The sequence below is a fragment of the Hakea prostrata genome, chromosome 11, assembly GCF_041222555.1.
Source record: "Hakea prostrata isolate BN-2017 chromosome 11, UWA_Hpros_2, whole genome shotgun sequence".
Taxonomy (NCBI): Eukaryota; Viridiplantae; Streptophyta; class Magnoliopsida; order Proteales; family Proteaceae; genus Hakea; species Hakea prostrata.
The window spans coordinates 18,712,511-18,730,205 of record NC_142610.1 but is presented as its reverse complement, the minus strand read 5'-3'; the positions used below and the strand labels follow the sequence as shown (position 1 = coordinate 18,730,205).

Below are 17,695 nucleotides of genomic sequence, written 5' to 3'. Positions count from 1 at the left end.
TTTTACTAGGAATATTGTGCAAAATAACTTGCACATACTCAATACCTCATTCAAAAAATTAGAAGACAGGATGGGTATGAATTTAAAGGATGAGAGGCATGGCCCACAACCATGGATGGTCATGCTATGGCATGTATTACATGTAAAACGAAGTGTCCCAGTATCATATGTTTTCTCCTTTAAATCTTTCTCCATCTAGATGCTTGGTTGTTTTACTAGCCAAGAACTTGGTCTTTTGAATCGTTACTATCCATGTTCTATCATTAAAAAACAGAACTGACAGATGACATAAGTAAAACTATGTTGCAAATGTGCCAAAATAGATTTGCTCTCATCGATCAAACTTGAAGAGTTCAGAAAGCACCAGAGCAGCTGCCATGGAATTGGAAAAATGTATAAACTTTATGTTTTCTGCATTTGATAAACGTTCCTTGATCATAATTCTCTCTGATACCATGATTTTTAAATTTAGTATTAAATTTCTTTGCATGGTATCAGAGAGAGTTCGATTTAAAAGGAAGTCTAGTACTAAATTTGTCTCCTTGCATGGAGCCTATAATTACCCTATCAATTGTTCATACTCAGTCTTTGTCACCAGAGCCTGTGTCCAAACTTCAGTGGCATCGCGTCTGCAAAACCAATTATATATTATGTTCATAAAAATATAAAAATACAAAAAAAAAAAAAAAAAAAAATCACATTTCAAAAAACCAAAGAGAGTTATTACTCTACGCCAAGAACCTGCTCTTTTGTTACTTTCTTTTGAATGGTTAATTTCCATGGTCAACAGGTTCTATCACTAACAAATAGAACTGAAGATGACAGAAGTGAAACTATGCTGCAAATGTGCCAAAATAAATTTGCTCCCACCGGCCAAACTTGAAGAGTTCAGGAAGCACCAGAGCGGCTGCCATGGAATCGGGAAAATGTATAAACTTCATGTTTTTCTGCATTTGATGAACGTTTATTGATCATAATTCTCTCTGATATCATGGTTTTTAAATTTAGTATTAGATTTTCTTGCATGGTATCAGAGAGACTTCGATTTAAAAGGAAGTCTAATACTAAATTTGTCCCTTTGCATAGTGCCTAGAATTACCCTATCAATTGTTCATACTCAGTCTTTTTCACCAGAGCTTGTGCCCAAACTTCAGCAGCATCGCGTCTGCAAAACCAAATATATATTATGTTCATAAAAATATAAAAATGCAAAAAGAAAAAGAAAGAAACCACATTTTGGAAAGCCAAAGAGAGTTACTCTACGCCAAGAACCTGCTATTTTGTTACTTTCTTTTGAATGATTACTGTTTATGGTCATCAGGTTCTATCACTAACAAATAGAACTAATAGATGACAGAAGTAAAATTATGCTGCAAATGTGCCAAATTACATTTGCTCATACTGACCAAACTTGAAGAGTTCAGGAAGCACTAGAGTGGCTGCCATAGAATCGGAAAAATGTATAAACTTCATGTTTTTTTGCATTTGATGAACATTCCTTGATCATAATTCTCTCTGATACCATGATTTTTAAATTTAGTATTAGATTTCCATGCATGGTATCAGAGAGAATTCGATTTAAAAGAAAATTTGTTAGAATGTGATGGTAATCTCTTTGTAGTATTCGTGGGTCCTTTAGGGAGTTCATTTATCTAAGATGCATTTGAAGAATGTAGACAACTTGAGAGATTGGATATTGTTTCTTAGTGAAAAAACTTTTTTTTTCTGCCAAGACAATTCTGATGGGAATGGGTAACAATATCTACCTTCAGAGGCTTTGTGCCAGCCATGGTGTGTTTTATTCTCTTGCAACTAAGAAATATCATACTTTTGATGGTGGTTATTGTGAGACATAATTTTTGGCACCACAAAAGAAGTCCAATGCACTTGGATGATTATGTGAATCATTTTTTTGACTTGGTTTACGAAATTAATTAGTTCTTTTGATAGTTTTCATTTTTAGTTTAAATATTTCATGTAATGCATTGAAATCATGTGCTCTTCATGGACTTAAAGTTTATTATAACAATATATTATTTTGTGATTAATTTATTTTCAGTGTTGAAGTTTAATCCTTATGTTTTCCAATGTCTGGTTTTGCATCCAATTAAAGGCATTTAATACCTTGGTACCACATTCTTAATGACAAAGACATTTAGTGCAGTTTACCTGTACTGCAAGATGTTTTGTTCTACTTCTATTGATTGGCGTTGTTATGGTTTGAGGGGTTCTGTTGTAAATTTGAAAAAATTAAATAAAAATTTGTAAAATATTTTCCTTCTTTCCATGAATAAAATGGTAATTTTAAATTAAAAGTTAATAGAAAAATAGAAATCTAACATTGAGTTTTTTATAATAATTTAAGTTCATAAAATCTTTTTTTTATTAATCCAAGTTCACAAAATTGGGCCAACTGAAATGTGGGCATAGCCCAACTTAACTAAAAAAAACTCTAATTAAAAACAAAGTAATTTTCATCTAGACCTCGAGGTTTGGTTTATATTATTTTTAGTCCAAAAAAATTGAGACTTTGTATTTTCCGTCTTGTGCTAAAGAAAATGTCAATTTAGTAAAAAAAAAAAAAAAAAAATACAGAAATGGCCAAAGGAGCCCATTGATTATTTGTGGTTTCCAATGAAACAGAGGTCAACGCCAGAGGGGATGATGAAGGAGCTTGTATAGCTAGAAGAGGTTTTATGATTTTGTTTGATCGGGAGAGTTGGAGTTGATTTTTGTAAATTTGAAAAATCTCAGGATGAATAATTGTAATATTCAGAAATTTTAAATATAAAATTCTGTAAACGAATCTCAACCGTTCATCTTCTATTAGATAATAAAAATAATAAAAAAAAAAAGAAGGGAATAAAGATTGATTTTATCCCAAAAGAAATTAAAAAATAAAATAAAATTAGATAATGGTTGTTAAGGAACAAATCCTACTAAACTTCGTACGAGAATATCTTGTAAAGACCCGAAAAGACCGAAATTGGATTGGACAGAAAAAGTAAAGACCGAAAAAGAGAAGGAATCGGAGTTGGATTAGAACTCAAATAGTTGGAGGGTTATATACGAAAGCCAGGGAGCATTGTTTGATTTATAGTCAGGAATTTGAAAGGAGAAATTGCTGAAGAGGAAAGCGATTCTTTTGGTTCTGGTATGAATCCCTTCGTTAGCAAATAAATTTATGCAATTGAATCTGTTTTTTCTTTTAGAAGCCAAATTCGTTGGTTGAATTTCTTTCCTCTTGATATTCAGGGTCTGGTTTAGCTATTTGTCCTAGTGTTTGCCCGCTTTAATTGAGTTAACATTTATAGTTTTTTCGTGTTATTGTTTTGTTACCTTACTTATAGTATCCAGTCACTGCCTTCAATTGAGATTAAGAACCACCCTCGAATTTAAGAAGAGACTGAAATCTTACTGAAAATTTTCAGGAGCGTGTAGATTTAGGACTGTTTGAAAAATCACCTAGGTTGCGTTTGTTTGGAAAGTAGGTTGCGTTTGTTTGGAAAGGTGAGGTGGGAAAGGAAAAAAACATGTGGGTCCCATGTGTAGTGGGGTGAGGGAGAAGGAAAAGAAAATAAAAGGATTTTGTGGAAAAGTGATAGTAGTGGGTCCCACTTTCTCACAAAATCCTATCAAATATGTGGGGTTTTAAAAAGTAATGGGGTGGGAAAATTGGACTGCCACCTCACCAGACAAGCTTCATTGAATCTCTCACTTTTCCACCCGAAGCAACCAAATATTTTATAATTTTGGGATTTAAGGGAAAAGTAAGAAATCTATACTTTTTTCAAGAATTTTCCCACATTTTTTTTCCCACCCACTTTTATTCCAGCAAACAAACGCAGCCCTAGTGTTTCTGCCTCAAAGAAACACCAGAAACAATTCTTAGTGTTTTTGCTTCCAGAAACAGTTCTTAGTGCTGGCGCTTGATGAAACGTGCTCACGAAAGTAGTTAATTTGAAAATTGCAATAAATTTTACAAAATTTGCCATCTTTATGTTTAGAATTTCAAATTTTATAAATACCCCCTTCTAAAATTGTCTCGCTGAAATCACTCAGAGAAACAGACGCAACAACGGAAGTATCTCTGGAAGCAATTTTTTTGTTTTGCTTCCCAACTTGAGAGTTGCATTTTTTGTTTTGTTCCTAGATTGGCCAATGTTTTGGCCGATAAACTAGCAAAGGTGGTATTGTCGATTCCGAGCTCGACATCATGGCCCATTACCACTCCGTGGCTAGATGACTCTTTTGTTGTCCCCACGAGCTTGTCTCGGTCTTTTGATCCTTGAATGAAAAATCTTTATACAAAAAAAAAAGAAAAGAAACAATTTTTGTTACAAATTTCAATTTATGTTGCAAAAATCATACGAAATCAAATGGTTTTATTAAACGATTTTCTCCCAATTTTTTGGCTCCTCGAAACAAGAAACTGTTTCGGTGGATTGTCAAATGGGTCCTGAATTCATTTTTCTTTCCTTTTTTGGTATTAGGGAGAGAAAGGAAATAGTAAATGGAGATAGAAAGGGTACTGTAGAGAGGTTTATGGATAAAAGAGATGGAAGTTGTTTACAGAGTAAAAAGGGACTTATGTATTCCATTCTTTCTGGAATTTTGTTGAATTGCAACGAAAATATGGGCTGATTTGCAGTGAACCACAAAAAAGGGTTTAGGGAACCGCCATTATTTTGTTAGGGAAATCAATTGTAGATTTGAGTGATCTGGGCAGTTTATAGGAGACAATGAGGCTAACAGTTAGTTATGGTGCTTTGCTGATTCATCCAGAGATCAGATCAGCTAGTTTAGGTGCTCAAGAAATTATGGAAGGAAGAAGATGGTTTGTAATTGCTAATGGGAAGTTAAATAATTGATTACTTTAATAATAGCAATGTCATCAGCTTAGCATAATGGGTTTGTCTTTTTTCATAAATTCAATCCTTCATTTTATATTTTAACAGAAAGTTTATTAAACTGGATTTTAAAAGAAAATAATAAAAGGAGCGAGACCAACTAAGTACAAGTACAACAACAACAACAACAACAATAAGCTTTGTCCCAACTAAATGGGGTCGGCTACATGGATTCTTGCCCTCCAATCAGTTCTGTTCGAGGCCATGCTAGATACAAGGCCTAAGCTATACATATCCTTTCTCACCACTTCTCCTAAGGTTATCTTAGGTCTACCCCTAGCTCTTCTAGTTCCTTCAATATTGATTATATCACTTTTCCATACAGGAGCATTTATAGGTCTCCGTTGAACGTGGCCGTGCCACCTCAAACGACTAAGCTTATCACTTATGGGAGCAACTCCCAGACCAACTCTAATATGATCGTTTCTTATCTTATCCATCCTAGTTTTGCCACTCATCCATCTTAGCATCCTCATTTCTGCTACACTGAGTTTATCTATATGATTCTTTTTAACAGCCCAACACTCTGCACCGTACATCATAGCTGGTCGAACAACGGTCCTATAAAATTTTCCTTTAAGCTTTAATGGAATACGCCGATCACATAAGACCCCGGACGCACCTCTCCACTTCATCCACCCTATTTTAATTTTTTGGGAAACCTCATCTTCCAAATCACCTATTTTACTTATGATTGAACCTAGGTACTTAAAACAATCACTCTGAGGAATCTCTTTATCGTCAAGTATCACCAACTAAGTACAAGTATTCAACTATTATGCATAAGGATTGCTAATTTTTAGTCTTTATGTATTCAAGAAAAATATGGTTTTCTTAACTGATTTTTGGTGTCATAACTCAACATAAGCTTACCACTTTTACTAGGTTTCTTGCTACTAAAATGTAGTATAATATCATCTAATTGTTGTTTATTTCCTCAAACAACTTATTTTTTTCAATGTCTGATTTGAGATTTGATAATATATTCCCTATGAATTTCATCTTTTTCAATATTAATTTATTTATGTTTTTGAGTAACAATTCTTATTTCAATATTTACTTTGTTAATTTGTTATCTAAGAGTTTCCTTCTTTCTTTCTTTGTTTTTAATGGTGTGAAAGATCAATAATGTTATACTAACAAATTTTCAGGTACTCTTCAAAAATTGTCAACTAGAGGAAAGACAAGATTGCATCCAAAATGGAAGGTGGATCAATGGGAACAGATGTTGATAACCAACTTGAGCATTCCCATCCTTCAACCCTCAAAGCACACCATCCACTTGCCTTCTTTCATAGAGCTTATAAAGGAGTCAAGAATTCGTTCAACAGGAAAAAAAGTGAGAAAGCACCTAAAATGGAGACCTCTAGCATGAAAGTGAATGTTGACAATCAATGTCCTCCAGCCCTTGGGTCACCTCCTTGGCTTATGTGGTCCCATGGAGTAGGCAGGAAACTCCAAACTTTTTTCAGCATATCAGAAAATCTCAAGTATGTTCGAAGCATTCCTCAAATGACTAACAAACGCATATGCACTTGTTCTCATGGGTGGTTGGTGATGTTGGATATTGCTACAAATGAGTGCTTTCTTTTAAATTCGGAATCCTTAGAGAAAATTTCACTACCAGCTATGAAACACTACTGCATTGGAACTGTTTGTGTTCTTTCGTCAGCCCCAGACAATTCAGATGGATGGTTTATTGCATTTTTGGTTTTTGGTAATCTACTTGTGTATTTTCGGCTTGGTGACGAAGATTGGAATATTCAAGTATTGGACGACCATCATCTCCTATGTGCTATTGGATATGAAGGAAAAATTTATGGAATTGAATTCTATGATATGGATTCTTATAGTTTACTAGAAGTGAACCCTGGTTATGAGATGACGGTATTGAGGGAAGGGTTACCTATGCCATCACCTCCAAAGAGTTTCTCGAGTTTTAACTTATTTATGGTTGAATCTTGTGGTGAGATTTTTGTCATTAATAAAGTGTGCCGGCAACTATACAAACCAAGAGTTCGCTATTTTGAGATATTCAAGGTTAATTTGTCTACAGCAGATTGGGAGAAGGTTGAAAACTTGGGGGACCATGCATTCTTTATTGATTCAATAAGTTTTTATTGTGTTTCGTCTTTGGCTGCACAATCAGGAGTTAAGAAGAATTCGATTTACTTTACAGAGATAGAGAAAGGTTTGTACATATTTGACCTTGAATGTAAGAACATCTCAGTCTCTCTACCCTATCCAAATTCAGATTTTGAAGATATTGAAGTATCTTGGATAATGCCTGTGCCTGGTTATGATGAAAGAAAGTTTCACAAATACAATTATGAGGAAGAGAACAGTTTAGCTATAGTGGGAAGTACCATACCAACAATTAGGAACATGATGGAAGGGGAATCAAGGGGAGGAAACACTCTTGCAGTAGTGAAAAATACAGTCTCCACAACTAGAAAGGTAACAGATATGCAACAGGTAACTAGCTCTTGGGCTGATTTACAACAGGAGCTTCTCAGTTTGATCCTAAAACGTCTCTTTGCTGGTGATCGTATTCATTTTCTTGCCATTTGTAGAAGGTGGCAATCAGTTCCAGTAGATTCAATGGATTATTCGACGATTGATCATCCATCGCCATGCCTTTTGTTCTCTTCTATGAACAACTGCAATATTAACTTGTTCTACCCAAAGTATGATTGCATATATACCTTGAAATTGGAAGAAGAATTGTTTGGTGCAAAGATTTGTTTCTCAAAGGATGGTTGGTTGTTGCTGATTCAAGATGATCATAGCATGTTTTTCTGGAACCCCATCGCGAAAGCAAGGATCAAACTTCCTCCTTTTCCTCTTGACTCAAAATTTCATGCAATTTGCTTCACCTCCACACCAATCTCCCCAGATTGTACAATTTTTGGCATTGTTGGTGAGTGGAATGAAGTTACAACTTTCATGTTGCATCTAGGAGAAGAGACATGGGATGTTAAGACTCTCAAAAATAGGCGAAGGAGGTGGGGTGTTCCCAAATTTATAAACAGACCGATGTCATTTTCTCCATCTGAAAGCAACCTAGTTTTTCATGGTGGGTTATTGTATTGCTTGGATGAGGAAGGAAGGTTGGGATGTTTTGATCCTCAAAGATATAGTTGGACTGTGTCCAAAACATCGTGGAGACTCTCTGTTGTGGAGTATGATCAGAATTTTTTGGTAGAATGTGATGGCAATCTCTTTGTAGTATTCGTGGGTCCTTTAGGGAGTTGGATTCGAGTCTGTAGACTTGATTTATCTAAGATGCATTTGAAGAATGTAGACAACTTGGGAGACTGGATGTTGTTTCTTAGTGAAAAATCTTCTTTTTCAGCCAAGGCAACTGTGATGGGAATGGGTAACAATATCTACCTTCAGAGACTTTGTGCCAACCATGGTGTGTTTTATTCTCTTGCTACTAGGAAATATCATACTTTTGATGGTGGTTACTGTGGGACAGATTTTTTTGGCACCACAGAAGAGGTCCAATGCACTTGGATGATTATGTAAATCATTTTTTGAGTTGGTTTACGAAATTAATTTAGTTTTTTTGATAGTTTTCATTTTTAGTTTTATATATTTCATGTAATGCAATGAAATTATGTGCTCTTCATGGACTTAAAGTTTATTATAGCAACATATTTTTTTGTGATTAATTTATTTTCAGTGTTGAAGTTTAATCCTTATGTTTTCCAATGTCTGGTTTTGCATCCAATTGAAGACATTTAATACTTGGTACCTTATTCTTAATGACAAGACATTTAGCGCAGTTTACCTGTATACTGCAAGATGTTTTGTTCTATCTACTTCCTGTGGAATTCATTTTTCTTCTTGAACGAAAAGATATCATTTGAAGGATTGGTGTTAGTAATGGTTGATTCAATCTAAATCCGATCGTAACGTTATATGTTTATTTTAAAAAAGGAAATATTATTCGCAGTAGGTGATACTTGCATGAACAGTAACTTCTTCTTTTCTGTTTATACTTATATGAATGTGGGACCCACATCTATCCAATCTGTCCATACACCTACTCACAGGCCTACCCAGTAGGTGAGAAACTTCACGCCGTCAAGCAACTTTGGGGTCCTGTCCGATACGGTTTGTTCGAAAATATTCCGAACCGGGTCTCCCTCTAAAAGAGCAAATGCATAATGCATAGGTCATTTCCTCCGTTGGAAGTTGGAACTTGGTACTAAGGCTTCGAACCGTAGAAAACGAAGGAGAGCTTACTCTGCGCAGGAAAGATCAACTGCATAAATTCTTGAAGCCAAGAGCAAGAGACGAAATATTTTAGCACCGTCAGAGCTTGAAAGTCGGAAGGAAATGGGTTTTTCACTTCGTGCTGGTCGGAGTTGGGTATTCGCGGCGGCGAAGAGTTGTATCTATAATTTTCATGCTCAACCGTCTTTATGGCAAATGGATCGATTAATCCATGCAGGAAGAAGAGAAGACCAAAATAACGGTGGAGGTGGAGGTGGAGTTGTCGGCACACTCTGTGATTCATTAAGAAGAGGTTTGAATTGGGATAATTTGAGCAAGAAATTCGATTCAATTGAGTTGAGCTGTTTAATTGTGAATGAAATATTGCTGGAATTGAAAGAGCCAGTCGATGCAAAATGGGCTCTGAATTTCTTCCATTGGTCTGCTCGAAGGAAGAATTTCAAACATGGAATTCACGCATATTGCATTACAGTTGAAATTTTGGTTCGAGCATCGATGCTTGTGGACGCCCGAGCGCTGTTAGAATCCATTATTAGAAAGAGTGAACAAGATGGGTCGTCCCGATTTCAGGTTGTGGACTCTCTTCTTGCTAGCTACCAGAGTACTCGTTCTGGTCCATTCCTGTTTGATTTCCTTATTCAAACTTATTCCAGATTGAGGATGCTTGAAATAGCCTTTCATGTTTGCTGCTACTTAGGGGAAAAGGGATTTTCAATCAGTCTTATAAGTTTCAACACTCTGATCCATGTTGTACAAAAATCAGATCAAACTCCATTGGTTTGGGACATTTATGAATACATGATCAGAGCTAGAACATATCCAAATGAGACTACGTTTAAGATCCTAATTAACGCACTCTGCAAAGAAGGGGAACTGTTGAAGTTCATAGAAATTTCGGATAGAATACATGGGAGGAGGTGCTCTCCTGGGGTGATTGTTAATATCTCTCTCGTCTATAGGATGTTTGAATCCGAAAGAATTGAAGAAGGAATCTTGCTATTGAAAAGGATGTTGCAGAGAAACATGATCTTTGATGACATAGCTTACTCTTTGATTATATATGCAAGGTGGAAAATGGGAAACCTAGAATCTATACAGGAGTTATTTGAGGAAATGCTCAAGAGGGGATTTCATGTTAACCCTTTCCTTTACACTTTACTTATAGGTGCTCGCTGCCAGGAGGGAAACATTGATGAAGCAGCACAGTTGCTGCAAGAAATGGAAACTAGAGGGTTGAAACCATACAATGAGACTTTTGATTTCCTCATCCAAGGATGTACAAAAGCAGGCAAAATGGAGGGAAGTTTAAGATTCTGCCAAGATATGATAAGGGGTGGATTCTTGCCTAGTCTTGCTGCCTTCAATGAAATGGTGGAAAAACTCTGTCAGACAGGGAGCGAGAATCAGGCAAATGCAATATTTACTATTGTGTTAGATAAAGGATTTCTTCCTAGTGAGGTCACGTATTCTCATCTTATTGATGGATTCGGCAAACAGGGTAAATATCAAGAAGTTCTTAAACTGTATTATGAGATGGAGTACAGGGCCCTGTCTCCTAGTTTAAGTGCTTATGCATCTTTGATTAGAAGCCTATGCCAGTGCGGGAAGCTGATAGAAGCAGAGAAATATCTGGCTGTTATGGATAGCAAGTCATTAGTCCCAACTGTTAATATGTTTGAAACAGTTATCCGTGGTTATTGTGAAAGGGGTGATATTGAAAGGGCTCTTCACTTATACAATGAGATGATAAGGAAAGACCTGAAGCCTAATCAAGAGTATGAATTTTTGCTTCATCAGAGAACTTGAAAAAGAAAACCATATTTCTGGAACAATCCAAAGAACCTTCAGCTTTCCATTGCTTAGAGAATGAAGCATTGACAATATCAAAAGATGACTTGGAGCCAAGAGAGTAACCAACAAGGTGAGACTTTCAAATAGCTTCTTGTTTTTGTTTTAGTACAATCTTGTGATATGTTAAATTCAAAAGATTGTCATTGATCTGTTAAATTCAAAAGATTGTCATTGATCTGTTAAATTCAAAAGGCTTGTTGTTTTCATTTTATTGCAATCTCGTAAAATTTAGGTGTCTTCTTATGATTTGAACATTGTTTTAGTGCAATCTTGTAAAATGTAGGTCTCTTCTCATGATTTGAACATTTTTAGTGCAATCTTGTCGTAAAATTATTTAGGTTTCTTCTCCTGATTTGAACCAGTAGAGAGTCCATTTTCAAGTTATATTATACCTTTTGTGAAATGTTAAGATCATTTTTGACACTACAAATAAATAAAATATACTGCCAGGACTGAAATCAGATATGGATAATTCAATTTCATGGAAAAATGAGATTCATTGTATAAATATAACTTTCATTTTTATTTAACAAAATGTGATCACCTGTTTCCTTGTTTCTTGGAGGGGGGTCTTCATCTAGTAGGCTTCTGAGTATCGGCTAGGGCCTTAATGGTCCCTCTCAACAGATTAGAGAAACATTATCCTGAAGTTAGGATAATAAGAATAGGTAATAAATCAAAGAGTAATCAATTATAGTATTATAGGCTTGAATTTAGTATTAAAAAAAGGGATTACTAATAGTTCTAGACACACAGGCAGAAGAGGGGAAGGCAAACCATTGTGTAATTATTCGTCACCTCTAGTAGTTACCTATATTTTAGGGCTTGAGTTTGGAACACCAACTGACATGAGAATTATAGACCATGTCTTGGTTATAGGAAATAGTTAATGGTTTATTTGTTGGTTGCTTGGCTTGATGTCAGATGTCCATAGGACAATTGGAGATGGTATCAAACTATTTCCTATAACCAAGGCTTGTTCTATAATTCTCATGTCAGTTGGTGTTCCAAACTCAAGCTCTAAAATATAGGTAGCTACTAGAGTGATGAATAATTATGCAACGCATTTGCTGTCCCCTCTTTTGCCTGTGTCTAGGGCTACTAGTAATTCCCTGTTTTCATACTAAATTTACGCCCACAATACTAGAATTGATTACTCTTTGATTTATTACCTATTCTTATTATCCTATCTTCAAGAGAATGTTCCTCTAATCTGCTGAGAGGGACCATAAGGAACTAGCCGATACGCAGAAGCTACCAGATGAAGACCTCCCCTCCAGAAAACAGGTGATCACATTTTGTTAAATGAAAATGAGAGTTATATTTATACAATGAATCTCATTTTTCCATGAAGTAGAATTATTCATATCTGATTTCAGTCCTGATAGTATATTTTATTTCTTTATATTGTCAACAATGATCTTAACATTTCACAAAAGGTACAACATAACTTGAAAATGGACTCACTGCTGGTTCAAATCATGAGAATTGCACTAAAATGATATTCAAATCATGATAAGAGACCTAAATTTTATAAGATTGCACTAAAATGATGCTCAAATCATGAGAAGAGACCTACATTTTACAAGATTGCACTAAAATGAAAACAAAACTCCTTTTAAATTTAACAGATCAACAACAATAATCTATTTGAATTAAAATATCATAAGATTGTACTAAAACGAAGACAAGAAGCTATTTTAGTTTAATAGATCAACGGCAATCTATTTGGCATGTCAAAAGGAATAAAATCACTGATGGCTTCAAGAATTTATGCGATAAGTTGATCTTTCCTGCACAGAGTAAGCTCTCCTTGGTTTTCTGAAATGAGGTTTTGAAGCCTGAGTTCTCAACGAAGGTGATATAATTTTTAAATCCAGAGTACCCTATACTATGTGATCTTCCTGGCCTCCCTATTGTCCTTCATCTTCTTCTTCTCTTTTTACAACATCATCTGCCCAAAGTCTTTGTAGAAAAATCAATACCATTCTCAGTGATTAGAAACCATGTATCTGGCATTTACAATCGTCCATGTGGTGGTTGTACCCGAACTCTTTTCAGCATATCAAACTAGTATAGACTATCTCAACTATGTTAGAAGCATTCTTGATATGACTAACAAAACATTTGCACTTATTCTCATGGGTGGTTGGTAATGTTGGATGTAGATAGTAGATACAGGTGACTGCTTTCTGTTAGATTCTGTATCCTTGGTGAAAATTTAACTGCCATCTATGAAATACTCTAGTTGGTGTTTTCGTGTTCTTTAAATAAGCTCAGATAATCCTAATGAATGTGTTGTCATTTTTTCTTTTCTTGGTTCTGTCTGATTCATGGAGTGTAATTTGGAGTAGGATTGGACAGTGGATCCTATTGTAAGCTTGAGTACTAGTTCAATTTTGAGCCTTCGTTTTAATTTCAGTTTTATGTCGGCAATTGTGGCTGTAAAAATAGTTGTAACTTCCCAATTGAACCTGCTGTTTATTGAATTAGAGTGTAGTTTCGAGCATTTCTTAGCCTTGAGGAGTCATTCTATCTCCCAATCCCCTTTCATCAAATTCTTCAGCCTTTGTCAAGTCTGCCCCATTTAATCCCTTGAAGCATCTTCTACTTTCTGCTATCCTCTGCAGCAGATCAAGAACAACTTCAACACTAACCAAGCTGCTGTTCCAGATATTCAACAACAGTAAGTTTGGATTCCCAACTCAATTCCTTTCTTCCTAATCCTCTAAGCGATAAACCATAATAAAAACCCCATCCTCCACCCCCAGGGTCTTTGGAAACCATCCGCAAACCCTAAAACTTCCACATGGGAAACCAGCCATCAAAATTGTCCCCTTTTTTGGTCAAATATTCCTCTCACCATAAGGGAAATAGGATCCTAGCTGCTGCCTATTCTGAACATTAGAAACCCTAGATTCCATTATTTTCTTCTTTCCTTAAACCTAGAAACCAAAACCTAATTTGCTGTTATTTCTATTCCATCAGTATTCCACTATCAAAAGATGATCAGACCGTAATTTTACTTAAAACTAAAGTTATCAGTTAATGCCAGATCCTTGTAATATTTACTTTCTTTAATTTTCCATCCAGTATGTCGTCTTCTTCCACCTTTTGTCCGAATCAAATCTCTTTGCATGTGAGTTCTCAAGGATTTCTCCGAAGAGTCTACAATATTTGGTTATGGAAATTCAGAAATGGTATTCCTATTTCTGGTTTAATCTGGTTTGGCTTTCCTCTTTCAAAATCTTATCTGATGTTTTCTTCATTAACAAGAGAAAATGGGAAAAATCTAAGAATAATGACTTTTGTCTTATGAGAGCACAGTCATGTTCTATTTATAATAAGAGAAACATAGAAGTTACTGGTATGTTCCTATGACTAAACAGAATTACAAGAAAACCCAAATAACTCAAAAGCTCACATTACAAGTATATTCTTTGAAAAACTTATTCCTCTGTTTGCAATTAATTTCTGCTTTCTGATACTCTGGTATCTCAGAGAAGCTTAGATTAGTTCTGAGTAGTTAACCAATTTCCTTTTAGTGTTTGCATTTCAAAACAGAGACATGATATTTGATGTAGAATTTTGCACTACAGCTCAATTGGGAAGAAGTTATTCCATGGAATGGGTACTGAACAAATCTCTGCTTTCTTCCTGTCCATATTAATTATTGGTTGTCTTTGTGGTGTATTTATGTTCTTCATTTCTGTTGAAACTTGTACATATGTGTTTCTCTATGTATTTTCCCTAGCAGGATCAACATACATGGCTGCAGAGAGACAGGAGACGGAAAAGTGGGAGAAAAAGAGAGTATGGAGCATAAAGGTTTAAAGCCTAGAGAGGAGTAGTTTCTTGATTGTTTTGAGTGCTTTGCTATCTTGTTCTGAGGTAGGTATCCTAGTTTAGACCTTCTTGTGTCCTCTTTCCAAACTTCAAATTTGGAACTCTAGTTTCAGCCTCACGGATGTAACTGGTAGTGTTTGGTTTTACCTGCTAGACGCTAGTTTAGATTTTTTTCCTTTCTTCTGTGCAGTGGGTGGAATGATGTCTGATTTCTGTTTTAGTGAATGAAACTCTTTATGTGGTCTAAAAGTTTGAAATTTAGTTCAGGAATTCTTGCCTTTGTGGATGTATAAAAAAAACTGAAATTTTGTTCATGATATTAGTCCCGTAGATGCATTATTGCTTGAGATTTAGATTTGATCACTTATCTCTCCAAGATTCTTTTATGCTTCAAGTATCTGAATTTGTGTTGGTGATTTAGACACTAAGATTGTCCTGAAGTTTGAATTTTTTTTTTAGTGGCTGGAGCCTGGAAAATGCTTAAAATTTTCAAGCCTAACTTTTTCCTTTTGTAGATAACTCTTCAACAAGAATAACACTGGCTGAAAGAATGATAGTTCTGGTCCATCACATTGATAAGTGGAGCAGATCGTAGGGCCATAGCGCCAACCGGTTTGGAACTGGGCCAGCCCAATTGGGCTCGGTTTGGTGTCCCTCAATTGTGGGGAAGCATTGTCTCAGGGAGCAAGTCACTTCTAGTTTAGTTGCTTAGCAAATAGGTTAGGTCTTCATGTTTAGTAAGTCCTTCTACTGGTTGTCGAACAATAAGGTAGTTTAGTGCAACTCAAGTCTTTGTTGTGATTTTAGAAACTTGGATCTATATTTATATTGATTCCTATGAATCCCTTTACCTGTTTCACCGTCCTCTTCTCTGGTCGAACTTTTTTCTTTTTCTTATTTGTTATTTTGATATCCAAGTCTGCAACTCAGAATCAAGGTCACATAGTTGGGTTCACAGAACTGGTTGAAGTCCTTCATGAAGCCATAAACTGCTGGAGGGATTTCTTGTTGGTTGAGAGAACAGCCTACACCTGTGGCAGTTTATGCCATGTTCCTGCAGTTAGTTTGATCTTGCTGATGTCCCCACCTAAGAACTGCTGATGCTGATATTTTGAAGTTAGTTGTCCCTCCTGAAGGCTACAGGTAACTGCTGGTGCTGTAGTATCATTTGCTGATCAAGTTAAAAGAAGTCATCTATTCTCCTTGTGGCTGGACGGTTCAACCAGTTTTCTTGCAGACTGCAGCAACTTTAGGCCTGTGAAAGGGAGATGCAGTCGTTGTTTTCCTTTAATATTTAAGAGTACAAAGTTCTAATGTACCTTCCATTTGATCCCAATTTGGGTTTGGATCTACTAGCTGGTTTGGTATGTCTCACTTATGCTATAGTTTCATTACCTATTGGTTTCTCAGAATTAGGTGCCCTATTTATCTGAGACTGTTAGCTACCTTTTGCCTATAATAAACTGTAATTTGAGATGGTCTTCAAGCTCCATTCAAATCCTACACCTGATAGATTTGAGTTGTGTTATTTGCTGACTGTATACCCTTTTATAAGCCTGCAACATTTGTTTAGCTGCTAGTTGACTCCTGTCACTGGGATTGTGGTCACTGTTGTGGGCGGGCAATATTAGGTTTGGGGTCACCTGTGATCTGGCTTTACATGTTCAATGATTGACACCCTTTCTTGAAAGAGTCTAAAATTTGAGATAGGCAGAGTTTTTGTGGCCATGGGAGCAATACTCGAATCAGAAAGTTTAATTTGATAGTTTGAAAAAGTTGGACTGCATGAAGATTTCAAACCTATCTCTATGTGGTTGGAATACTATGATACTTTGCAAAAGCTGAAATGTGTTGTAGATAGAGTTAATCGGATTCTGGTTAACTTGAGTGCTTAAGAATCTTATTTATCTTTATTGAATGAAGTTATCATTAGCTTATGTTTTAATGTGGGAACCTGGTTTGGCCTTTGCATTGCAACCCAAACTAAGTAAAAAATTTTGAATTTAGATCCTAAATTACAGCCTAACTCAGTAAATTCAAAATTGATTTGGTCCTTGGACCAAAATGCAAATGATTATTTCTAGTTTTGTCTTTTATTGAAAATTTTCAGTCCTAAAAATGATGATAGAATCTGTTATGAAGCCCAGGAATGATTGCAGAACCTGAATTGATTCTTAGAGGCAGAATTGACTGCATGTAGACTTCGAGTTAGGAATAATCAATTCTTAGTTATTGGAAGCTATATATCTGGCATTTGCTGGTGTTGCCATTCAAGTTTATGACTGTGGTTGAAGATGCTAGTGCCTTCAATTAAGTGTATGATGTTAATTTCAATCCTGAGTTGTACAGTGGCATAACCACCAAGAAGAACTGTTTCCCAGATGAATCTCAGGGCTCCAAACTCTCTGAGGCCATTTTTCCAGAGAACTGTAAGTTGAAGAGCAAATAGAGTCAGCTTCTTCTGTGTTGCTGGTGCATTGACAGTTGATTTTGAAGGAGGGACCAACTTTTATTGGTCCTTGATTCTGTTGCAGGTTTTCACAGCTCAGGTAGGAGCTGAGCTACCTGGACGAAGTGGTGCCTTGCTTGGTGATACCTTTAAATATTTAAATGGGGTTCACTGTATCATCTAGATGAGAATTACCCATATCTTTCTTTTTTGTTAATCAAGCATCCTTAACAAATTAAAATAGTAAACAATAAGCATTATAGTTCATACTAGTTCATGAGGAAAGAAAGCAAGAAGAGCTAATTAATTGATGAAAAGAACTGGTGAACAACCATCTTGATTATGGTATCTTATCAAGAATTAATTTACTATTTCCCAAAAAAATAAAAATAAT

General features: G+C 35.7%; 1 protein-coding gene across 4 annotated transcripts; it reads left to right on the top strand.

Annotated features, from left to right (window-relative positions):
- Nucleotides 1-9,118: 9,118 nt before the first annotated feature.
- Nucleotides 9,119-16,520, top strand: LOC149000574 (Pentatricopeptide repeat (PPR) superfamily protein). 4 transcript variants are annotated; one of them, XM_089140403.1, is made up of 3 exons: nucleotides 9,119-11,076; nucleotides 14,552-14,637; nucleotides 14,764-16,520. In XM_089140403.1, the coding sequence occupies exon 1, from the start codon at nucleotides 9,258-9,260 to the stop codon at nucleotides 10,959-10,961; it is 1,704 nt and encodes a 567-aa protein (XP_088996529.1). In that variant the 5' UTR covers nucleotides 9,119-9,257; the 3' UTR covers nucleotides 10,962-11,076; nucleotides 14,552-14,637; nucleotides 14,764-16,520. The 4 variants fall into 4 exon arrangements, with proteins under 4 accessions (XP_088996529.1, XP_088996528.1, XP_088996531.1 ...); XM_089140402.1 differs by having other exon boundaries at nucleotides 14,761-16,520; XM_089140405.1 differs by lacking the exon at nucleotides 14,552-14,637.
- Nucleotides 16,521-17,695: the final 1,175 nt, after the last annotated feature.

Bases quoted from the DNA above. Each gene is read 5' to 3' on its own strand.
- LOC149000574 (XM_089140405.1), top strand. From the start codon at position 9,258: ATGGGTTTTTCACTTCGTGCTGGTCGGAGTTGGGTATTCGCGGCGGCG.